The sequence below is a fragment of the Nerophis ophidion genome, linkage group LG11 (assembly GCF_033978795.1).
Source record: "Nerophis ophidion isolate RoL-2023_Sa linkage group LG11, RoL_Noph_v1.0, whole genome shotgun sequence".
Classification (NCBI taxonomy): Eukaryota; Metazoa; Chordata; class Actinopteri; order Syngnathiformes; family Syngnathidae; genus Nerophis; species Nerophis ophidion.
The window spans coordinates 17,618,196-17,645,330 of NC_084621.1; the positions used below are offsets into that span (position 1 = coordinate 17,618,196).

The window sequence follows — 27,135 nt, forward strand, 5'->3', positions numbered from 1 at the left end:
AAACATATGCATTTATACAGTCTGATGGCTGTCGGTATGAAGGACTCCTGTGTCATTCCGTGTTACATTTTGGGAGGCTAAGCCTTCCACTGAACGTGCTCATTCTCTCCGCAAGGTCCGAGTGTAGTGGGTGGGAGGTGTTGTCCATAATGGCTAGGAGTTTAGCTAGACTTCTTCTCTGCCAGAGAGTCTAGCTGTGGTTAGAAAAATAGTGACAGATAATAGAACAAAGATGGACATTTCAACCCTTAACTCAACAATGAGTAGATGAGTGTTATGCATGTGTTCATGTGTAAATAAATGAACACTGAAATTCAAGTATTTCTTTTATTTATATATATATATATATATATATATATATATATATATATATATATATATGTATATATATATACATATATATATATATATTAAATATTTGACTCAACCACGCCCTGCGCTCCACCCACGACCCCGCCCCCGCCCCCGCCCCCACCTCCCGAAACCGGAGGTCTCAAGGTTGGCAAGTATGAAATAGAAGCATGTACACTTTCAAAATATACATGTGGAAATGAGTACATGTGTCGAATATAAACATGTACACTTTTAAAATATACATGTGGAAATGAGTACATGTGTTGAATAAAGAATGCAGAAAGGTGGAAATACATTCATGCGTCTGGAAATAAGTAAATGTGGGAATACAATTGCAGAAATCAATATAGGTGCAAATAAATGTAGAAATCGATGAATGTGGCAATAAATACACGTAGAAATACATTTATTTGTTCACAAACGTCTTATTCCAGTTTGTTTACGCAATGTATCAAACTTTGGTCACGTGTCCTGTCTAAAGGTCACGGGTTGGTCAGCAGACGGTGACGTATAAAGTAGGCGGGGCCAAAGGTTTTTTTAATGCCAGTCGCGAGCTTGTCCGCCAGTTTGTTAGTTTTGCTTGACGAGAGGACTTCGTAATGGTCGTCATGCTCCGCGCACTGACTTCCACCATCTTTCCACGCGTGGGAGCCGTGTCGTGGCGCCGCTATTCGGCCGCCGCCATCCCGGCTCCCAACACCCGGCCGGAAGTGCACTTTAACAAGGTAAAGTGACTTGGAGCACAAGTGCTGTACTTTGGACAGCCAGGTAACCTAGCAACGCTTTTACGACAGCCCCTGTTGCTTTGGGTCACAAGTCATTGTTTCATGCTTGTTTATGTTACCTAAGCTTGGGTCAGCGCGCACATGAAATCTGCCTCCCTTAGGGGTTGAGATTTCAGATAGTCTTGGCCAGAAATATTTATATTACATAATAGTGTAGCGCCCCGCAGTGGCCAATGAGGGCTACTGCAGTGTAGCAGTTGCTATTTAACTGTATATCTTTATTTGCAAGTACACATGTATACTGTTATATGTAACAATAGTGTGAAAATAATGCTGTTATATTGCAACAACAGTGTGAATATAATGTTATATGTAACAACAGTGTGAATATAATAGTTATATTGTAACAATAGTGTGAATATAATGCTGTTATTTTGTAACTACAGTGTGAATATAATAATGTTATATTGTAACAATAGTGTGAATATAATGCTGTTATATTGCAACAACAGTGTGAATATAATAGTGTTATATTGTAACAACAGTGTGAATATAATAGTGTTATATTGCAACAACAGTGTGAATATAATAGTGTTATATTGCAACAGCAGTGTGAATAAAATACTGTTATATTATAACAACAGTGTGAAAATAATAGTTATATTGTAACAGTAGTGTGAATATAATGCTGTTATTTTGTAACTACAGTGTGAATATAATAATGTTATATTGTAACAACAGTGTAAATATAATGATGTTATATTGTAACAACAGTGTGAATATAATAATGTTGTAACAACAGTGTGAATATATTAATGTTGTAACAACAGTGTGAATATAATAATGTTATATTGTAACAACAGTGTGAATATAATAATGTTGTAACAACAGTGTGAATATAATAATGTTGTAACAACAGTGTGAATATAATAATGTAACAACAGTGTGAATATAATAAAGTTGTAACAACAGTGTGAATACAATAATATTGTAACAACAGTGTGAATATAATAAAGTTGTAACAACAGTGTGAATATAATAATGTTATATTGTAACAACAGTGTGAATATAATAATGTTGTAACAACAGTGTGAATATAAGAATGTTGTAACAACAGTGTGAATATATTAGTGTTATATGTAAAAAAAGTGTGAATATAATAATGTCATATTGTAACAACAGTGTGAATATAATGCTGTTGTTTTGTAACAACAATGTGAATATAATAGTGTTTTTTTGCAACAACAGTGTGGGGGGGGGGGTAGCAGCGGCGATGACCAAGAAGAACGCGGAGTTGGAATATAATTACAACACTTTATGTACATATTTATATAATATTTACATATTTATATAATATGTAACTACCAGCTCCATTCACAGACAGAGTCCCATTGCTTTTATGAGCGGTCGAGCGAGTCAAAAGACGAAGGGGGGGGAAAAAAAGTTGTTTATTTATTTTTTTTAAAATTTGTGGCGGCCGTAATTCTTTCGTGGTGGGCCGCCACCACAAATAAATGAATGTGTGGGAAACCCTGGTAACAACAGTGTGAATATAATAATGTTATATTGTAACAACAGTGGGAATATAATAGTATTATATTGTAACAACTATGTTTAACAGGTACTTAGTATGTGTGCTGTGATTGGCAGCAATGAATGAAGTTTTGCTTTGTCTTGCAGCTGTTCATCAACAACCGATGGCAAGATGCAGAAAGTGGAAAAAGTTTCCCCACAATCAACCCATCCACGGGGGAGATCATCTGCCATGTGGCGGAGGCCAGTGAGGTAAACAAACTCTACATTTGTGTGTCTCGACTGTCGCAGAGAGCGCGTCTCGACTGTCGCAGAGAGCGCGTCTCGACTGTCGCAGAGAGCGCGTCTCGACTGTCGCAGAGAGCGCGTCTCGACTGTCGCAGTGAGCGCGTCTCGACTGTCGCAGAGAGCGCGTCTCGACTGTCGCAGAGAGCGCGTCTCGACTGTCGCAGAGAGCGTGTCTCTCGACTCTCGCACACTCTTTAGACTGTAGTCTTCCAACGTCCCACCACAGATCTAGACCTTAGTTCTCCTACCTCCTACGGTTCAGTTCCACCACAGATCTAGACTGTATTCATCCAACATCCTTATCACTAGTTTATAACAATTTTCTATTACAATGATACAAGTACAAACCCTGTTTCCATATGAGTTGGGAAATTGTGTTAGATGTAAATATAAACGGAATACAATGATTCGCAAATCATTTTCAACCTGTATTCAGTTGAATATGCTACAAAGAAAACATATTTGATGTTCAAAGACATAAACTTAATTTTTTTTTGCAAATAATAATTAACTTACAATTTCATGGCTGCAACACGTGCCAAAGTAGTCGGGAAAGGGCATGTTCACCACTGTGTTACATCACCTTTTCTTTTAACAACACTCAATAAACGTTTAGGAACTGAGGAAACTAATTGTTGAAGCTTTGAAAGTGGAATTCTTTCCCATTCTTGTTTTATGTAGAGCTTCAGTCGTTTAACAGTCCGGGGTCTCCACTGTCGTATTTTACGCTTCATAATGCCCCACAGATGTTCCATGGGAAACATGTCTGGACTGAAGGCTGGCCAGGAAAGTACCCGCACTTTTTTTTTTACGAAGCCACGCTGTTGTAACACGTGCTGCATGTGCCTTGGCATTGTCTTGCTGAAATAAGCAGGGGCGTCCATGAAAAATACAACGCTTAGATACCAGCATATGTTGCTCCAAAACCTGTATGTACCTTTCAGCATTAATGGTGCCTTTACAGATGTGTAAGTTACCCATGCCTTGGGCACTAATGCACCCCCATACCATCACAGATGCTGGCTTTTCAACTTTGCGTCGACAATAGTCTGGATGGTTCGCTTCCCCTTTGGTCCGGATGACACAATGTCAAATATTTCCCAAAACAATTTGAAATGTGGACTCGTCAGACCACAGAACAATTTTCCACTTTGCATCAATCCATCTTAGATGATCTCGGGCCCAGAGAAGCCGGCGGCGTTTCTGGATGTTGTTGATAAATGGCTTTCGCTTTGCATAGTAGAGCTTTAACTTGCACTTACAGATGTAGCAACCAAAAGTATTTAGTGACAGTTGTTTTCTGAAGTGTTCCTGAGTCCATGTGGTGATATCCTTTAGAGATTGATGTCGGGTTTTTTATACAGTGCCGTCTGAGAAATGGAAGGTCACGGTCATTCAATGTTGGTTTCCGGCCATGCCGCTTACGTGGAGTGATTTCTCCAGATTCTCTCAACCTTTTGATGATATTATGGACTGTAGATGTTGAAATCCCTAAATTTCTGGCAATTGCACTTTGAGAAACGTTGTTCTTAAACTGTTTGACTATTTGCTCACGCAGTTGTGGACAAAGGGGTGTACCTCGCCCCATCCTTTCTTGTGAAAGACTGAACATTTTTTGGGAAGCTGTTTTTATACCCAATCATGGCACCCACCTGTTCCCAATTAGCCTGCACACCTGTGGGATGATCCAAATAAGTTTTTGATGAGCATTCCTCAACTTAATCAGTATTTATTGCCACCTTTCCCAACTTCTTTGTCACATGTTGCTGGCATCAAATTCTAAAGTTAATGATTAATTGCACACCAAAAAAATGTTTATCAGTTTGAACATCAAATATGTTGTCTTTGTAGCATATTCAACTGAATATGGGTTGAAGAGGATTTGCAAATCATTGTATTCCGTTTATATTTACATCTAACACAATTTCCCAACTCATATGGAAACGGGGTTTGTACCTTCCATGTTGCTAGTATGGTTATACAAATAATGTCATGATAACGATGTACCTTCCATGCTGCTAGTATGGTTATACAAATAATGTCATGATGACGATGTACCTTCCATGTTGCCAGGTGGTAATACAAATAATGTCATGATGATGATGTACCTTCCATGTTGCCAGATGGTAATACAAATAATGTGGTGATGATGATTTACCTTCCATGTTGCCAGGTGGTAATACAAATAATGTGATGATGATGATGTACCTTCCATGTTGCCAGGTTGATGTTGACAAGGCAGTGAAGGCAGCACGGGATGCCTTCAGGCTGGGGTCGCCGTGGAGACGGATGGACGCCTCCGATCGCGGCCTTCTTCTCAGCCGCTTGGCAGACGCCATCGAGAAGGATGCTGCCTACCTGGCGGTCAGTTCCTTTCAACATGTTTTTCACTCGCTGGTTCATGTTTATAGTGAAGCTTTTCACTCGCTGGTTCATGTTTATAATGAAGCTTTTCACTCGCTGGTTCATGTTTCTAATGAAGCTTTTCACTCGCTGCTTCATGTTTATAATGAAGCTTTTCACTCGCTGGTTCATGTTTATAATGAAGCTTTTCACTCGCTGCTTCATGTTTATAATGAAGCTTTTCACTCGCTGCTTCATGTTTATAATGAAGCTTTTCACTCGCTGCTTCATGTTTATGATGAAGCTTTTCCCTCGCTGGTTCATGTTTATAATGAAGCTTTTCCCTCGCTAGTTCATGTTTATGATGAAGCTTTTCACTCGCCGGTTCATGTTTATAATGAAGCTTTTCACTCGCCGGTTCATGTTTATGATGAAGCTTTTCACTCGCCGGTTCATGTTTATAATGAAGCTTTTCACTCGCTGGTTCATGTTTATAATGAAGCTTTTCACTCGCCGGTTCATGTTTATGATGAAGCTTTTCCCTCGCTAGTTCATGTTTATAATGACGCTTTTCACTCGCCCGTTCATGTTTATAATGAAGCTTTTCACTCGCTGGTTCATGTTTATAATGAAGCTTTTCATTCGCTAGTTCATGGTCATGACTGACTCAGTTGTCAGGTACTATTCAACATGTTTCATTCACTCAGTTGTCAGATACTATTCAACATGTTTCATTGACTTAGTTGTCAGGTACTATTCAACATGTTTCATTGACTTAGTTGTCAGATACTATTCAACATGTTTCATTGACTCAGTTGTCAGATTCTATTCAACATGTTTCATTGACTCAGTTGTCAGATACTATTCAACATGTTTCAATGACTTAGTTGTCAGGTACTATTCAACATGTTTCATTGACTTAGTTGTCAGATACTATTCAACATGTTTCATTGACTCAGTTGTCAGGTACTATTCAACATGTTTCATTGACTCAGTTGTCAGATACTATTCAACATGTTTCATTGACTCAGTTGTCAGGTAATTTTTTAACATGTTTCATTGACTCAGTTGTCAGAGACTATTCAACATGTTTCATTGTTTCTGTTGTCAGATACTATTCAACCTGTTTCATTGACTCAGTTGTCAGGTACTTTTTAACATGTTTAATTGACGCAGTTGTCAGAAACTATTCAACATGTTTCATTGACTCAGTTGTCGGTAGAAAATGGATGGATGGTAGTGAATGTTGTAGAGGACGTACTGCGTCTTTGGCTCAATGGTGTGTTTGAAGCCAGACCACGTGTCCGTAGGAATTGGAGACCCTGGACAACGGCAAGCCCTACGCCGTCTCTTACACCGTGGATGTGCCCAACGTGGTGAAATGTCTCAGGTAACAGGATTGGAAATGGTGGTAAGGCAGTAACCCAGACAAATGCAGTTGTTACCTGTACTTTTGTCCAGGTACTACGCAGGCTGGGCTGACAAGTGGGAAGGAAAGACCATTCCCATTGACGGAAATTACTTCTGCTACACCAGACATGAACCTGTTGGCGTGTGTGGACAGATCATACCGGTAAGTGTTTGCGCGCCGCCTCCACCCACAGAGACAAAGCGTCATTCCTTCCAACAGAACATGTGAGTAATGACTTGGAAGGATCAGCCGCTGGATTCCGGACTTGTGGTCAGGCCTTGCAGGGCAAGGAACTCAGTTCTGGGCCCTCAAAAACAGCCCCGTTCTAATGTGTGACACACTTTGAAAAAGGGAATGTTGTATAAAAGAATAGTTTGGTGTAACCACAGTTTACTTGGACCACTGCTGCTTTGTCAAACACACCATCAGCAGCTTCTCAATGTTCAGTTTCAGTGCATCATTTCCACAGGCCTGCAAATAGTGATCAATCAAAATCAAAATCTGATCAAAATGAAACCAATAGGCCAAAAAAAGAATAACGGTTTGACATGCAAAATAATCCTTTCAGCACTCCATCAAATATTCACGGGTAATGCACTTGTCAGGATTGAAAGCAATTTTGTCATTTTTATGTTGATTTGAAAATTGTTTAGCTGACAAGCACTTTTATTGGAATTTCATCCATGATTCCATCTTTATGTGAGACAATAATACTTTCTTATTTCTTTGTGCATTCTAAATCATAAAGAAACGCTAGCAAAAGTCAGCTAACGATGAAGCTATTAAGACTCGCTCTTTTTTGCCCATAAAGTGCTCTAAAAACCTCCAAATGCCTCCATAAATGTTTTATATACATGCTGGAAGTATATATGTAGTATCTAGCAACATTCATAATAACATGTTGCGACAGTCGCTTGCTGTCGTCGCTCGGGTTCAGTGGACCACCCAGGAAGGACATGCTTTTGAGCAGGTTTGACTCTTTTATTTTTCAATAAAGGCAGATGTCTTTTTCGCCGTCGTCGCTTCCACTGCTCACTCCTCCCTGTCTCGCTCTCCGTCTCTCGCTCTCTGGTCCGCTCTTCAGTCGGCCGCGTCTCCGTCTCTCGTGTCTAGCGTTCTGTCGATCTTGCTCTTTTGTTGCTGTTGCCGGCTCTCCTACTCCTTCCGCGATCACTCCTCCTTCTCCCCTTTTATATGAGGAGATGGGTTGATTGTGTGTGAGCCACGAACCTGATTTAGATTGTGGCGGCGTCGCTCCCAGCACTCCCAGCCACTCCACTCTGCCGCATTCTCCTCCTCCTTACCGCCATCTTGGGCAGGGCTGCAGCGTGCCCTGCCCCGCCCTCGGCCCGTTGGCTCCGCCTCTTCACACATGTAATAGTTACATATTTGATCATTTTAAGTATTAATTCAACATACTCATCACAACACTCACTTTACCTTCAACAATCAAGCAGACTTGATGGGACAACAAAGATTACTTTGATAAAAATGATGATCCAGAAACTTCTATTTTTGAGCCTGAACATAAGGAGGATGATCTAAGAGTGTTAGAAGCTAAACGAATGCAGCTTTAGTCAAAGACCGAGCGTCATGTAGCAGTGTTGCTACGTACTAAACAACATAATCAAACAATCACTTACTGTACAATGAAGGGTTAAAAAGTGTCTTTTTGTGTCTTTCTGCCCAACTCCGAGTCTAAGTTGGATGTCAAAGTTGACCAACTTGTCAGATTATGTCTACAACCTTCTACTATCCAGGAGAGAGACATGATTTATCATCTAGCATTCACTTTCACCAACTCAGAGGCCATGCAGCTGCTCAATATAGCAGCATAAGCTAGTTAGCTCTCTGTGATCGCAGCATTGCCAACAGTAGTTCCTGTTTGTTAGCACTTATAATACCAATATCACCAATACTTGTGAATATTCAGCTCACCACATGTAAATGAAATATTATTGGTACTTTTGAAATGTTTTTTAGAAGACTTTATGTGCACAATAACGTACGCCTATTAGCTGGATTGTTAGCCACCTCTTACTTGCTGTATTGTACTATTTAGAATGCTTTAAACAGCAACACGCGTTGTCTTACATAAGCATTGAGAACGATAGACAACATTCCAGCAAGTGCACTTTCCCTTTAAGTAATTTTAACAAAGTGCACTTTCCCTTTAAGTCATTTTAACAGAACATTTGTGGTGATGATCCATGTTTGTTGTGCAATGTTCAAAATATCCACCATTCTTGTTATGACATGAATGATGTATTCACCATTTGTGTGTGTCTGCAGTGGAACTTCCCCCTCCTGATGCAGGCTTGGAAACTTGGTCCTGCTCTGGCAACAGGCAACACTGTGGTGATGAAAGTGGCTGAGCAGACGCCTCTCACTGCCCTCTATGTGGCACACCTCATCCAGCAGGTACATCATCATCATGACTACCATTGTACATCCTCATGACTACCATCGTACATCCTCTTGACTACCATTGTACATTGTTATGACTTGGCACGGACTACCATTGTACATCCTCATGACTTGGCATGGATTACCATTGTACATTCTCATAACTATCATTGTACATCATCATGACTACCATTGTACATCCTCATGACTTGGCACGGACTACCATTGAACATCCTCATGACTTGGCACGGACTACCAATGTACATCCTCATGACTTGGCACGGACTACCATTGTACATCCTCATGACAACCATTGTACATCATCATGACTACCATTGTACATCCTCATGACTACATTGTACATAGTCATGACTTTGCACAGACTACCATTATACATCCTCATGACTATCATTGTACATTGTTATGACTTGGCACGGGCTACCATTGTACATCCTCATGACTTGGCATGGACTATCATTGTACATCCTCATGACCTGGCATGGACTACCATAATACATCCTCATGAATACCATTGTACATCTTCATGACTACCATCCTACATCCTCATGACTACCATTGTACATTGTCATGACTTGGCACGGACTACCATTATATATCCTCATGACTATCATTGTACATTGTTATAACTTGGCACCATTGTACATCATCATGACTACCATTGTACATCATCATGACTTGGCACGGACTACCATCGTACATCCTCATGACTTGGCATGGACTACCATTGTTCATCCTCATGACTATCATTGTACATCATCATGACTACCAATGTACATCCTCATGACTTGGCACGGAATACCATTGTACATCCTCATGACTTGGCACGGACTACAATAGTACATCCTCATGACTACCATAGAACATCCTCATGACTACCATAGTACATCTTCATGACTACCATCGTACATCCTCATGACTACCTTTGTACATCCTCATGACTACCATCGTACATCCTCATGACTAACATTGTAAATTGTCATGACTTGGCATGGACTACCATTATACATCCTCATGACTATCATTGTACATCATCATGACTACCATTGTACATCATCATGACATGGCACGGTGTACCATTGTACATCATCATGACTTGTCATGGACTACCATTGTTCATCCTCATGACTGTCATTGTACATCATCATGACTACCATTGTACATCCTCATGACTTGGCACGGACTACCATTGTACATCCTCATGACTACCATAGAACATCCTCATGACTACCATAGTACATCTTCATGACTACCATCGTACATCCTCATGACTACCTTTGTGCGTCCTCATGACTACCTTTGTGCATCCTCATGACTACCATCGTACATCCTCATGACTAACATTGTACATTGTCATGACTTGGCACGGACTACCATTATACATCCTCATGACTATCATTGTACATCATCATGACTTGGCACGGACTACCATCGTACATCCTCATGACTACCTTTGTGCGTCCTCATGACTACCTTTGTGCATCCTCATGACTACCATCGTACATCCTCATGACTAACATTGTAAATTGTCATGACTTGGCACGGACTACCATTATACATCCTCATGACTATCATTGTACATCATCATGACTACCATTATACATCATCATGACTTGGCACGGACTACCATTGTACATCCTCATGACTATCATTGTAAATCATCATGACTACCATTGTACATCATCATGAAGTGGCACGGACTACCATTGTACATCCTCATTACTTGGCATGGACTACCATTGTACATCTTCATGACTACCATTGTACATCCTCATGACTTGTTATGGACGTCCATTGTACATCCTCATGTCTATCATTGTAAATCATCATGACTACCATTGTACATCATTATGACTTGGCACGGACTACCATTGTACATCCCCATGACTTGGCACGGACTACCAATAGTACATCCTCATGACTACCATTGTACATCCTCATGACTTGGCACAGAATACCATAGTACATCCTCATGACTACCATAGAACATCCTCATGACTACCATAGTACATCCTCATGACTTGGCACGGACTACCATTGTACATCCTCATGACTTGGCACGGACTACCATTGTACATCCTCTTGACTACCATTGTACATCCTCATGACTTGGCATGGACTACCATTGTACATCCTCATGACTATCATTGTAAATCATCATGACTACCATTGTACATCATTATGATTTGGCACGGACTACCATTGTACATCCTCATGACTTGGCACAGACTACCAACAGTACATCCTCATGACTACCATTGTACATCTTCATGACTTGGCACAGAATACCATAGAACATCCTCATGACTACCATAGTACATCCTCATGACTACCATAGTACATCCTCATGACTTCCATCGTACATCCTCATGACTACCATTGTACATCCACATGACTCGGCATGGACTACCATTGTACATCCTCATGACTTGGCATGGAATACCATTGTACATCCTCATGACTTGGCATGGAATACCATCGTACATCCTCATGACTACCATCGTACATCCTCATGACTACCATTGTACATCCTCATGACTTCGCACGGACTACCATAGTACATTCTCATGACTACCATAGAGCATCCTCATGACTACCATAGTACATCCTCATGACTACCATTGTACATCCTCATGACTTCGCACGGACTACCATAGTACATTCTCATGACTACCATAGAGCATCCTCATGACTACCATAGTACATCCTCATGACTACCATTGTACATCCTCATGACTTGGCACGGACTACCATTGTACATCCCCATGAGTACCATTGTACATCTTCATGACTTGGCACGGAATACCATAGTACATCCTCATGACTACCATAGAACATCCTCATGACTACCATAGAACATCCTCATGACTACCATCGTACATCCTCATGACTACCATTGTACATTGTCATGACTTTGCACGGACTACCATTGTACATCCACATGACTCGGCATGGACTACCATTGTACATCCTCATGACTTGGCATGGAATACCATTGTACATCCTCATGACTTGGCATGGAATACCATCGTACATCCTCATGACTACCATCGTACATCCTCATGACTACCATTGTACATCCTCATGACTTCGCACGGACTACCATAGTACATTCTCATGACTACCATAGAGCATCCTCATGACTACCATAGTACATCCTCATGACTACCATTGTACATCCTCATGACTTGGCACGGACTACCATTGTACATCCCCATGACTACCATTGTACATCTTCATGACTTGGCACGGAATACCATAGTACATCCTCATGACTACCATAGAACATCCTCATGACTACCATAGAACATCCTCATGACTACCATCGTACATCCTCATGACTACCATTGTACATTGTCATGACTTTGCACGGATTACCATTGTACATACTCATGACTTCGCACGGACTACCATTGTACATCATTATGACTTGGCATGAAAGACCATTGTACATGGTCATGACTTGGCACTGACTACCATTGTAGATCCTTATGACTTCCATTGTACATTATCATGACTATAATGGTACATCCTTATGACTACCATTGTACATGGTCATGACTTGGCATTGACTACTGTTGTAAATCGTCATGAGTTCCAAAAACAAGAGTAGAATTTTACATCATGTCTTAAGAAAGAAGGTCCCAGGTTCAGGACTTGTAGTGGGAAGTAGGGCCGGCTGGAGGTCTAGTCCTAGCAACAATTTAGTTGCTGCATCTCTGCCACTTTGGTGTGGTCAACGTGTTGTTGTTGTCTCCTGGTGAAGGTGGGCTTCCCTGAAGGTGTGGTCAACGTGTTGCCGGGCATGGGGCCCACAGCTGGAGCTGCCATTGCCAGACACATGGATGTGGACAAGGTGGCCTTCACAGGCTCCACTGAGGTAGGAACACTCTTGGTTTATTACCTCACTTGTTAGTGATCATTGAATGAGATGTGTTCAAACTTTTGGCCTGTACTGTATGTATGTATGTACATATATATATATATGCGTGTGTGTGTGTGTGTGTGTGTGTGTGTGTGTGTGTGTGTGTGTGTGTGTGTGTGTGTGTGTGTGTGTGTGTGTGTGTGTGTCTGTGTCCACCAGGTGGGTCATCTCATCCAGCAGGCGTCAGGTGGCAGCAACTTGAAGAAGGTCACTCTGGAGCTGGGAGGGAAGTCTCCCAACATCATCCTGTCTGATGCCAACTGTACGCTGACACCACACTTGGAAGTACCGTATTTTTCGCACTATAAGGCGCACCTTCAATAAATGGCCTATTTTATTTTAAAACTTTGTTCATATATAAGGCGCACCTTCAATGAATGGCCTAATTTAAAACTTCGTTCATATATAAGGCGCACCGCATTATAAGGCGCATAGAATAGACGCCATAGTAGAGGCTGGGGTTACCTTATGCATCCTTTGGATCATGGGTGTCAAACTCTGGCCCGTGGGCCAAATCTGGCCCGCCGTGTAATTTTAATTTGGCCCTTGAGGCAATATCAATTCAGCATTAGAGCTGGCCTGCCGGTGTTATACAGCGTCGGTGCCGCTGTAACACCGCATTCACCGCTAATACTCATATTTGCCAACCCTCCTAATTTTCCCGATAGACTCCTGAAGTTCAGTGCCCATCCTGAAAATCTCCCGGGGCAACCATTCTCCCGAATTTCTACCGATTTCCACCTGGACAACTATATTGGGGGCGTGCATTTAAGGCACTGCCTTTAGCGTTCTCTACAACCTGTCGTCACGTCCGCTTTTCTTCCATACTTTCAGCGTGTCACATAATATTTGCGGCTTTTACACACACGCACAAGTGAATGCAAGGCATACTTGGTCAACAGCCATACAGGTCACTCTGAGTGTGGCCGTATAAACAACTTTACCACTGTTACAAATATGCGCCACACTGTGAACCCACACCAAACAAGAATGACAAACACATTTCGGGTGAACATCCGCACCGTAACACAACAGAACAAATACCCAGAACCCTTGCAGCACTAACTCTTCCGGGAAACTTCCAGCAAACTGACCAATAACTAACGTTTTATTCGTGCATTTTCTCTTGCTACTTCAAGGCTTGAATTTTATGGTTCATTCATTATTGTTATTTTATTTTCAAATGTATCATTAGCCTGTGGAAAAAATGTGATATTTACCTCAGAAGATTGCAAATAGAAAAAAAGACATAAAATGTTTATTTAAATTTGATTTGTCATTGATATTCTTTTAATTATTATTATTATCATTTGAAACCGGATTTTGCATGTCACCAAAGTTATACGAGCCATGCTTGTTCAATATTTAATGCAAAACTTGTTGGGGTCCCTATTAAAAGGTTAATTTGTTCAACCTCGGCCCGCGGCTTTGTTCCGTTTAAAATTTTGGCCCACTCTGTATTTGAGTTTGACACCCCTGATCTAGATGGAGCTGCGCTAAAGAGAATCTCAACAAAACAGTCAGATAGGTCAGTCAAACTTTATTAATAGCTTACAAACCAGCGTTCTGACAACTCCGTTCACTCCCAAAATTAATAAACAGCTGTTTTATTATTTTCCCCGATTCAATAAACACGTAAAAAACAGTCTGATACTGTTACGGTAAATCAAACGTTAGTGCAATCACAATATAGTAACACTCGAAATAGTGTAAAGCAATAATATATCAATACCTCAACGTTGCTTAAACGATAATGTCACACAACACTACACACAAAATAATCATGTATAGCTCACTTTAGTAAGTTATTCCTCATCCACCAATCCCCCAAATTCTTCTTCTTCAGTGTTCGAATCAAACAGTTGGGCGAATACGGCATCCAAAATCTCGTCGAAGTCATCATTGAAGGAGTCAGTGTCGCTGCTGTTAATGTTCATTTCTCTCGCTGCTGCTCTATTCCCTTCTTCTACTGTATGATTGATCGCCTTGAGTTTGAACTCTGCGTCGTAAACGTGTCTCTTAATAGGAGCCATTTTGGGGTCTTTACATAAACACACAGAAACGCCACGCCTCCCGCAGTCTTATATCCCAGCATGCACCGCACTCTTCTTCTACAAGGGAAAAGGAAGTCGGCGGCTGCTTAGCATGGTTGCGAGACCTGTTGTGGCTCAATATTGGTCCATATATTAAGCGCACCGGATAATAAAGCGCACTGTCAGCTTTTGAGAAAATTTGAGGTTTTTAGGTGTGCCTTATAGTGCGGAAAATACATTACACACTACTACACTTAAAAGTACACACTACTACACTTGGAAGTAGACACTACTACACTTAAAAGTACACACTACTACACTTGGAAGTAGACACTACTACACTTAAAAGTACACACTACTACACTTGGAAGTATACACTACTACACTTAAAAGTACACACTACTACACTTGGAAGTAGACACTACTACACTTGGAAGTAGACACTACTACACTTGGAAGTACACACTACTACACTTGGAAGTAGACACTACTCCACTTGGAAGTAGACACTACTCCACTTGGAAGTAGACACTACTACACTTGGAAGTGGACACTACTACACTTGGAAGTACACACTACTACACTTGGAAGTAGACACTACTCCACTTGGAAGTAGACACTACTCCACTTGGAAGTAGACACTACTACACTTGGAAGTAGACACTACTACACTTGGAAGTACACACTACTACACTTGGAAGTAGACACTACTACACTTGGGAGTAGACACTACTACACTTGGGAGTAGACACTACTACACTTGGGAGTAGACACTACTACACTTGGAAGTACACACTACTACACTTAAAAGTACACACTACTACACTTGGAAGTAGACACTACTACACTTAAAAGTACACACTACTACACTTGGAAGTAGACACTACTACACTTAAAAGTACACACTACTACACTTGGAAGTATACACTACTACACTTAAAAGTACACACTACTACACTTGGAAGTAGACACTACTACACTTGGAAGTAGACACTACTACACTTGGAAGTACACACTACTACACTTGGAAGTAGACACTACTCCACTTGGAAGTAGACACTACTCCACTTGGAAGTAGACACTACTACACTTGGAAGTGGACACTACTACACTTGGAAGTACACACTACTACACTTGGAAGTAGACACTACTCCACTTGGAAGTAGACACTACTCCACTTGGAAGTAGACACTACTACACTTGGAAGTAGACACTACTACACTTGGAAGTACACACTACTACACTTGGAAGTAGACACTACTACACTTGGGAGTAGACACTACTACACTTGGGAGTAGACACTACTACACTTGGGAGTAGACACTACTACACTTGGAAGTAGACCCTACTACACTTGGAAGTAGACACTACTACACTTGGAAGTAGACACTACTACACTTGGAAGTAGACAGTACTACACTTGGAAGTAGACACTACTACACCTGGAAGTAGACACTACTACACTTGGAAGTAGACACTACTACACTTGGAAGTAGACACTACTACACTTGGAAGTAGACACTACTACACTTGGAAGTAGACACTACTACACTTAAAAGTACACACTACTACACTTGGAAGTAGACACTACTCCACTTGGAAGTAGACACTACTACACTTGGAAGTGGACACTACTACACTTGGAAGTACACACTACTACACTTGGAAGTAGACACTACTCCACTTGGAAGTAGACACTACTCCACTTGGAAGTAGACACTACTCCACTTGGAAGTAGACACTACTACACTTGGAAGTAGACACTACTACACTTGGGAGTAGACACTACTACACTTGGGAGTAGACACTACTACACTTGGAAGTAGACACTACACTTGGAAGTAGACACTACTACACTTGGGAGTAGACACTACTACACTTGGGAGTAGACACTACTACACTTGGAAGTAGACACTACTACACTTGGAAGTAGACACTACTACACTTGGAAGTAGACACTACTACACTTGGAAGTAGACACTACTACACTTGGAAGTAGACACTACTACACCTGGAAGTAGACACTACTACACTTGGAAGTAGACACTACTACACTTGGAAGTAGACACTACTACACTTGGAAGTAGACACTACTACACTTGGAAGTAGACACTACTACACTTGGAAGTAGACACTACTACACTTAAAAGTACACACTACTACACTTGGAAGTAGACACTACTCCACTTGGAAGTAGACATTACTACACTTGGAAGTGGACACTACTACACTTGGAAGTACACACTACTACACTTGGAAGTAGACACTACTCCACTTGGAAGTAGACACTACTCCACTTGGAAGTAGACACTACTACACTTGGAAGTAGACACTACTACACTTGGAAGTACACACTACTACACTTGGAAGTAGACACTACTACACTTGGGAGTAGACACTACTACACTTGGGAGTAGACACTACTACACTTGGAAGTAGACACTACTACACTTGGAAGTAGACACTACTACACTTGGAAGTAGACACTACTACACTTGGAAGTAGACACTACTACACCTGGAAGTAGACACTACTACACTTGGAAGTAGACACTACACTTAGAAGTAGACACTACTACACTTGGAAGTAGACACTACACTTAGAAGTAGACACTACTACACTTGGAAGTACACACTACCTCACTTGGAAGTACACACTACTACACTTGGAAGTAGACACTACACTTAGAAGTAGACACTACTACACTTGGAAGTACACACTACCTCACTTGGAAGTACACACTACTACACTTGGAAGTACACACTACTACACTTGGAAGTTCACACTACTACACTTGGAAGTGCACACTACTACACTTGGAAGTAGACACTACTACACTTGGAAGTACGCACCACTACACTTGGAAGTGGACACTACTACACTTGGAAGTACACACTACTACACTTGGAAGTACACACTACTACACTTGGAAGTACACACTACTACACTTGGAAGTACACACTACTACACTTGGAAGTAGACACTACTACACTTGGAAGTAGACACTACTACACTTGGAAGTAGACACTACTACACTTGGAAGTAGACACTACACTTAGAAGTAGACACTACTACACTTGGAAGTACACACTACCTCACTTGGAAGTACACACTACTACACTTGGAAGTAGACAGTACTACACTTGGAAGTAGACACTACACTTAGAAGTAGACACTACTACACTTGGAAGTACACACTACCTCACTTGGAAGTACACACTACTACACTTGGAAGTAGACACTACACTTAGAAGTAGACACTACTACACTTGGAAGTACACACTACCTCACTTGGAAGTACACACTACTACACTTGGAAGTACACACTACTACACTTGGAAGTTCACACTACTACACTTGGAAGTGCACACTACTACACTTGGAAGTAGACACTACTACACTTGGAAGTACGCACCACTACACTTGGAAGTGGACACTACTACACTTGGAAGTACACACTACTACACTTGGAAGTACACAATACTACTACACTTGGAAGTACACACTACTACACTTGGAAGTAGACACTACTACACTTGGAAGTAGACACTACTACACTTGGAAGTAGACACTACTACACTTGGAAGTAGACACTACACTTAGAAGTAGACACTACTACACTTGGAAGTACACACTACCTCACTTGGAAGTACACACTACTACACTTGGAAGTAGACACTACACTTAGAAGTAGACACTACTACACTTGGAAGTACACACTACCTCACTTGGAAGTACACACTACTACACTTGGAAGTACACACTACTACACTTGGAAGTTCACACTACTACACTTGGAAGTGCACACTACTACACTTGGAAGTAGACACTACTACACTTGGAAGTACGCACCACTACACTTGGAAGTGGACACTACTACACTTGGAAGTACACACTACTACACTTGGAAGTACACACTACTACACTTGGAAGTACACACTACTACACTTGGAAGTACACACTACTACACTTGGAAGTAGACACTACTACACTTGGAAGTAGACACTACTACACTTGGAAGTACACACTACTACACTTGGAAGTAGACACTTCACTTGGAAGTAGACACTATACTTGGAAGTAGACACTACTACACTTGGAAGTAGACACTACTACATTTGGAAGTAGACACTACTACATTTGGAAGTAGACACTACTACACTTAGAAGTAGACACTATACTTGGAAGTACACACTACTACACTTGGAAGTAGAAACAATCCTTCTTGCTTCAAAATATATTTGACCACAGCAGTAGTTTGTGTTTAGAAGGTGCACTTGATACTATTCAAGTTGATAGTACATGTATGTGTACATGGTGCACTTGATAGTACATTTTTGTGTACATGGTGCACTTGACAGTAAATTTGTGTGTACATGGTGCACTTGATAGTACATGTATGTGTACATGGTACACTTGACAGTACATTTGTGTGTACATGGTGCACTTGATAGTACATGTATGTGTACATGGTGCACTTGATAGTAACTTTGTGTGTACATGGTGCACTTGATAGTACATTTGTGTGTACATGGTGCACTTGATAGTACATTTGTGTGTTTATGGTGCACTTGATAGTACATTTGTGGGTACATGGTGCACTTGATAGTACATTTGTGTGTACATGGTGCACTTGATAGTACATGTATGTGTACATGGTGCACTTGATAGTACATGTATGTGTAGAAGGTGCACTTGATAGCAACTTTGTGTGTACAGTGTTAGTAGTGTGTACACTGTCAGTAGTATGTGTGTGTACAATGTTAGTAGTGTGTACAATGTCAGTAGTATGTGTGTGTACAGTGTTAGTAGTGTTTACAACGTGAGTAGTATTTGTGTTTCTGTTGTGCAGTGGAGGATGCGGTGGAACAGTCGCACTTTGCACTCTTCTTCAACCAAGGCCAGTGTTGTTGTGCAGGATCACGCACCTTCGTGCATGCAGACATCTACCAGGACTTTGTGCAGCGCAGTGCTGAGCGCGCACGCGCTCGTGTCGTCGGTAACCCCTTTGACCTGACCACCGAACAGGGACCCCAGGTAACTACTACTACTTTTACTACATGTCATATACATACAACACTACCTACTACTAATTATACTACATATCATATAGATACAACACTGCCTACTACTAGTTATACTACATATCATATACATACAACACTACCTACTACATATCAAAAACATACAACGCTCCCTATTACTAGTTATACTACATATCATATACATACAACACTGCCTACTACTAGTTATACTACATATATACATACAACACTGCCTACTACTAGTTATACTACATATCATATACATACAACACTACCTACTACATATCAAAAACATACAACGCTCCCTATTACTAGTTATACTACATATCATATACATACAACACTGCCTACTACTAGTTATACTACATATATACATACAACACTGCCTACTACTAGTTATACTACATATCATATACATACAACACTGCCTACTACTAGTTATACTACATATATACATACAACACTGCCTACTACTAGTTATACTACATATCATATACATACAACACTGCCTACTACTAGTTATACTACATATAATATACATACAACACTAGTTATACTATGCATCATATACATACAACACTAGTTATACTATGTATCATATACATACAACACTACTTACTACTAGTTATACTACATATCATACATACAACACTACTTACTACGAGTTATACTACATATCACGTACATACAACACTACCTACTGCTAGTTATACTACATATAAACATACAACACTAGTTATACTACATAATATACATACAACACTAGTTATACTACATATCATACATACAACACTACCTATTACTAGTTATACTACATATCGGGGCGGTATAGCTCGGTTGGTAGAGTGGCCGTGCCAGCAACTTGAGGGTTGCAGGTTCGATTCCATCTTCCGCCATCCTAGTCACTGCCGTTGTGTCCTTGGGCAAGACACTTTACCCACCTGCTCCCAGTGCCACCCACACTGGTTTAAATGTAACTTAGATATTGGGTTTCACTATGTAAAGCGCTTTGAGTCACTAGAGAAAAGCGCTATATAAATATAATTCACTTCACTTCACATATCATATACATACAACACTACCTACTACTAGTTATACTACATATCATATACATACAACACTACCTACTACTAATTGTACTACATATAAACATACAAAACTAGTTATACTACATATAATATACATACAACACTAGTTATACTACATATAATATACATACATCACTAGTTATACTACATATAATATACATACAACACTAGTTATACTACATATAATATACATACAACACTAGTTATAGTACATATAATATACATACAACACTAGTTATACTACAAAAATATATACATACAACACTAGTTATATTAAATATAATATACATACAACACTAGTTATACTACATATAATATACATACAACACTAGTTATACTACATATAATATTCATAAAACACTAGTTATACTACATATAATATACATACAACACTAGTTATACTACATATCATATACATACAACACTACCTACTACTAGTTATTCTACATATCATACATACAACACTACCTACTACTAATTTTACTACATATCATATACATACAACACTACCTACTACTAGTTATACTACATATAAACATACAACACTAGTTATACTACATATAATATACATACAACACTAGTTATACTTCATATAATATACATACAACACTAGTTATATTACATATAATAAACATACAACACTAGTTATACTACATATCATATACATACAACACTACCTACTACTAGTTATTCTACATATCATACATACAACACTACCTACTACTAATTTTACTACATATCATATACATACAACACTACCTACTACTAGTTATACCACATATAATATACATACAACACTAGTTATACTACATATAATATACATACAACACTAGTTATACTAAATATAATATACATACAACACTAGTTATACTACATATAATATACATACAGCACTAGTTATACTACAAAAATATATACATACAACACTATTTATACTAAATATAATCTACATACAACACTAGTTATACTACATATAATATCCATACAACACTAGTTATACTACATATAATATACATACAACACTAGTTATACTACATATCATATACATACAACACTACCTACTACTAGTTATTATACATATCATACATACAACACTACCTACTACTAATTTTACTACATATCATATACATACAACACTACCTACTACTAGTTATACTAAATATAAACATACAACACTAGTTATACTACATATAATATACATACAACACTAGTTATACTACATATCATATACATACAACACTACCTACTACTAGTTATTATACATATCATACATACAACACTACCTACTACTAATTTTACTACATATCATATACATACAACACTACCTACTACTAGTTATACTAAATATAAACATACAACACTAGTTATACTACATATAATATACATACAACACCAGTTATACTTCATATAATATACATACAACACTAGTTGTACTACATATAATATACATACAACACTAGTTATACTACATATAATATACATACAACACTAGTTATACTACTCATAATATACATACAACACTAGTTATATTACATATAATAAACATACAACACTAGTTATACTACATATAATATACAACACTAGTTATACTACATATAATATACATACAACACTAGTAATATTACATATAATACACATACAACACTAGTTATACTACATATAATATACAACACTAGTTATACTACATATAATATACATACGACACTAGTTATACCACATATAATATACATGCAACACTAGTTATACTACATATAATATACATTCAACACTACTTATACTACATATAATATACATACAACATTAGTTATACTAAATATAATATACATACAACACTAGTTATACTACATATAATATACATACAACACTAGTTATACTACATGTAATATACATACAACACTACTTATACTACATATAATATACATACAACATTAGTTATACTAAATATAATATACATACAACACTAGTTATACTACTCATAATATACATACAACACTAGTTATATTACATATAATAAACATACAACACTAGTTATACTACATATAATATACAACACTAGTTATACTACATATAATATACATACAACACTAGTAATATTACATATAATACACATACAACACTAGTTATACTACATATAATATACAACACTAGTTATACTACATATAATATACATACGACACTAGTTATACCACATATAATATACATGCAACACTAGTTATACTACATATAATATACATTCAACACTACTTATACTACATATAATATACATACAACATTAGTTATACTAAATATAATATACATACAACACTAGTTATACTACATATAATATACATACAACACTAGTTATACTACATGTAATATACATACAACACTAGTTATACTACATATAATATACATACAACACTAGTTATACTAAATATAATATACATACAACACTAGGTATACTACATATCATATACATACAACACTACCTACTACTAGATATACTTCATATCATACATACAACACTACTTACTACTAGTTATACTACATATCATATACATACAATATTACCTACTACTAATTATACTACATATAAACATACAACACTAGTTATACTAAATATAATATACATACAACACTAGTTATACTACATATAATATACATACAACACTAGTTATACTACATATAATATACATACAACACTAGTTAAACTACATATCATATACATACAACACTACCTACTACTAGTTATACTACATATCATACATACAACACTACCTACTACTAGTTATACTACATATCATATACATACAACATTACCTACTACTAATTATACTACATATAAACATACAACACTAGTTATACTAAATATAATATACATACAACACAAGTTATACTACATATAATATACATACAACACTAGTTATACTACATGTAATATACATACAACACTAGTTATACTACATATAATATACATACAACACTAGTTATACTACATATAATATACATACAACACTAGTTATACTACATATAATATACATACAACACTAGTTATACTACATATAATATACATACAACACTAGTTATACTACATATAATATACATACAACACTAGTTATACTACATATAATATACATACAACACTAGTTATACTACATATAATATACATACAACACTGGTTATACTACATATCATATACATACAACACTACCTACTACTAGTTATACTACATATCATACATACAACACTTCCTACTACTAGTTATACTACATATCCTATACATACAACACTACCTACTACTAATTATACTACATATATACATACAACACTAGTTATACTACCTATAATATACATACAACACTAGTTATACTACATATAATATACATACAACACTAGTTATACTACATATAATATACATACAACACTAGTTATACTACATATAATAACCATACAACACTAGTTATACTACATATAATAAACATACAGCACTATTTATACTACATATAATATACATACAACACTAGTTATACTACAAAAATATATACATACAACACTAGTTATACTACAAAAATATATACATACAACACTAGTTATACTAAATATAATATACATAAAACACTAGTTATACTACATATAATATACATAGAGCACTAGTTATACTACATATAATATACATACAGCACTAGTTATACTACATATAATATACATACAACACTAGTTATACTACATATAATATACATACAACACTAGTTATACTACATATAATATACATAAAACACTAGTTATACTACATATAATATACATACAGCACTAGTTATACTACATATAATATACATACAACACTAGTTATACTACATATAATATACATACAACACTAGTTATACTACATATATACATACAACACTAGTTATACTAAATATAATTTACATAAAACACTAGTTATACTACATATAATATACATACAGCACTAGTTATACTACATATAATATACATACAACACTAGTTATACTACATATAATATACATACAACACTAGTTATACTACATATCATATACATACAACACTACCTACTAGTAGTCATACTACATATAAACATACAACACTAGTTATACTACATATAATATACATACAACACTAGTTATACTACATATAATATACATACAACACTAGTTATACCACATATAATATACATACAACACTAGTTATACCACATATAATATACATACAACACTAGTTATACCACATATAATATACGTACAACACTAGTTATACTACATATAATATACATACAACACTAGTTTTACTAAATATAATATACATACCACACTAGTTATACTACATATAATATACATACAACACTAGTTATACTACATATAATATACATACAACACTAGTTATACTACATATCATATACATACAACACTACCTACTAGTAGTCATACTACATATAAACATACAACACTAGTTATACTACATATAATATACATACAACACTAGTTATACTACATATAATATACATACAACACTAGTTATACCACATATAATATACATACAACACTAGTTATACCACATATAATATACATACAACACTAGTTATACCACATATAATATACGTACAACACTAGTTATACTACATATAATATACATACAACACTAGTTTTACTAAATATAATATACATACCACACTAGTTATACTACATATAATATACATACAACACTAGTTATACTACATATAATATACATACAACACTAACACTAGTTATACTAAATATAATATACATACAACACTAGTTATACTACATATAATATACATACAACATTAGTTAGACCACATATAATATACATACAACACTAGTTATACTACATATAATATACATACAACACTAACACTAGTTATACTAAATATAATATACATACAACACTAGTTATACTACATATAATATACATACAACACTAGTTATACTACATATAATATACATAGAACACTAGTTATACTATATATAATATACATACAACACTAGTTATACTACATATAATATACATACAACACTAGTTATACTACATATAATATACATAGAACACTAGTTATACTATATATAATATACATACAACACTAGTTATACTAAATATAGTATACATACAACACTAGTTATACTACATATCATATACATACAACACTAGTTATACTACATATAATATACATACAACACTAGTTATACTACATATAATATACATACAACACTAGTTATACTACATATAATATACATACATCACTAGTTATACTACATATAATATACATACAACACTAGTTATACTACATATAATATACATAGAACACTAGTTATACTATATATAATATACATACAACACTAGTTATACTAAATATAGTATACATACAACACTAGTTATACTACATATCATATACATACAACACTAGTTATACTACATATAATAAACATACAACACTCGTTATACTACATATAATATACATACAACATTAGTTATACCACATATAATATACATACAACACTCGTTATACTACATATAATATACATACAACATTAGTTATACCACATATAATATACATACAACATTAGTTATACCACATATAATATACATACAACATTAGTTATACCACATATAATATACATACAACACTAGTTATACTACATATAATATACATACAACACTAGTTATACTACATATAATATACATACAACACTAGTTATACTACATATAATATACATACAACACTCGTTATACTACATATAATATACATACAACACTCGTTATACTACATATAATATACATACAACACTAGTTATACTACATATAATATACATACAACACTCGTTATACTACATATAGTATACATACAACACTAGTTATACTACATATAATATACATACAACACTCGTTATACTACATATAATATACATACAACATTAGTTATACCACATATAATATACATACAACATTAGTTATAC

General features: G+C 36.9%; 1 protein-coding gene across 2 annotated transcripts in view; it reads left to right on the top strand.

Moving 5' to 3' along the window:
* Nucleotides 1-883: 883 nt before the first annotated feature.
* LOC133561719 (aldehyde dehydrogenase, mitochondrial-like) overlaps nt 884-27,135 on the top strand; it is a 34,870-nt gene continuing 8,618 nt past the window's right edge. The window contains exons 1-9 of one of the 2 annotated variants that reach the window (XM_061915188.1): nt 884-1,079; nt 2,760-2,864; nt 5,124-5,264; nt 6,554-6,633; nt 6,705-6,816; nt 8,947-9,075; nt 12,845-12,958; nt 13,163-13,288; nt 19,867-20,073. In XM_061915188.1, the coding sequence (XP_061771172.1) occupies nt 954-1,079; nt 2,760-2,864; nt 5,124-5,264; nt 6,554-6,633; nt 6,705-6,816; nt 8,947-9,075; nt 12,845-12,958; nt 13,163-13,288; nt 19,867-20,073 (1,140 nt within the window). In that variant the 5' untranslated portion in view covers nt 884-953. The remainder of the gene's footprint in view (nt 1,080-2,759; nt 2,865-5,123; nt 5,265-6,553; nt 6,634-6,704; nt 6,817-8,946; nt 9,076-12,844; nt 12,959-13,162; nt 13,289-19,866; nt 20,074-27,135) is intronic. The other variant, XM_061915189.1, reaches the window with a different exon arrangement.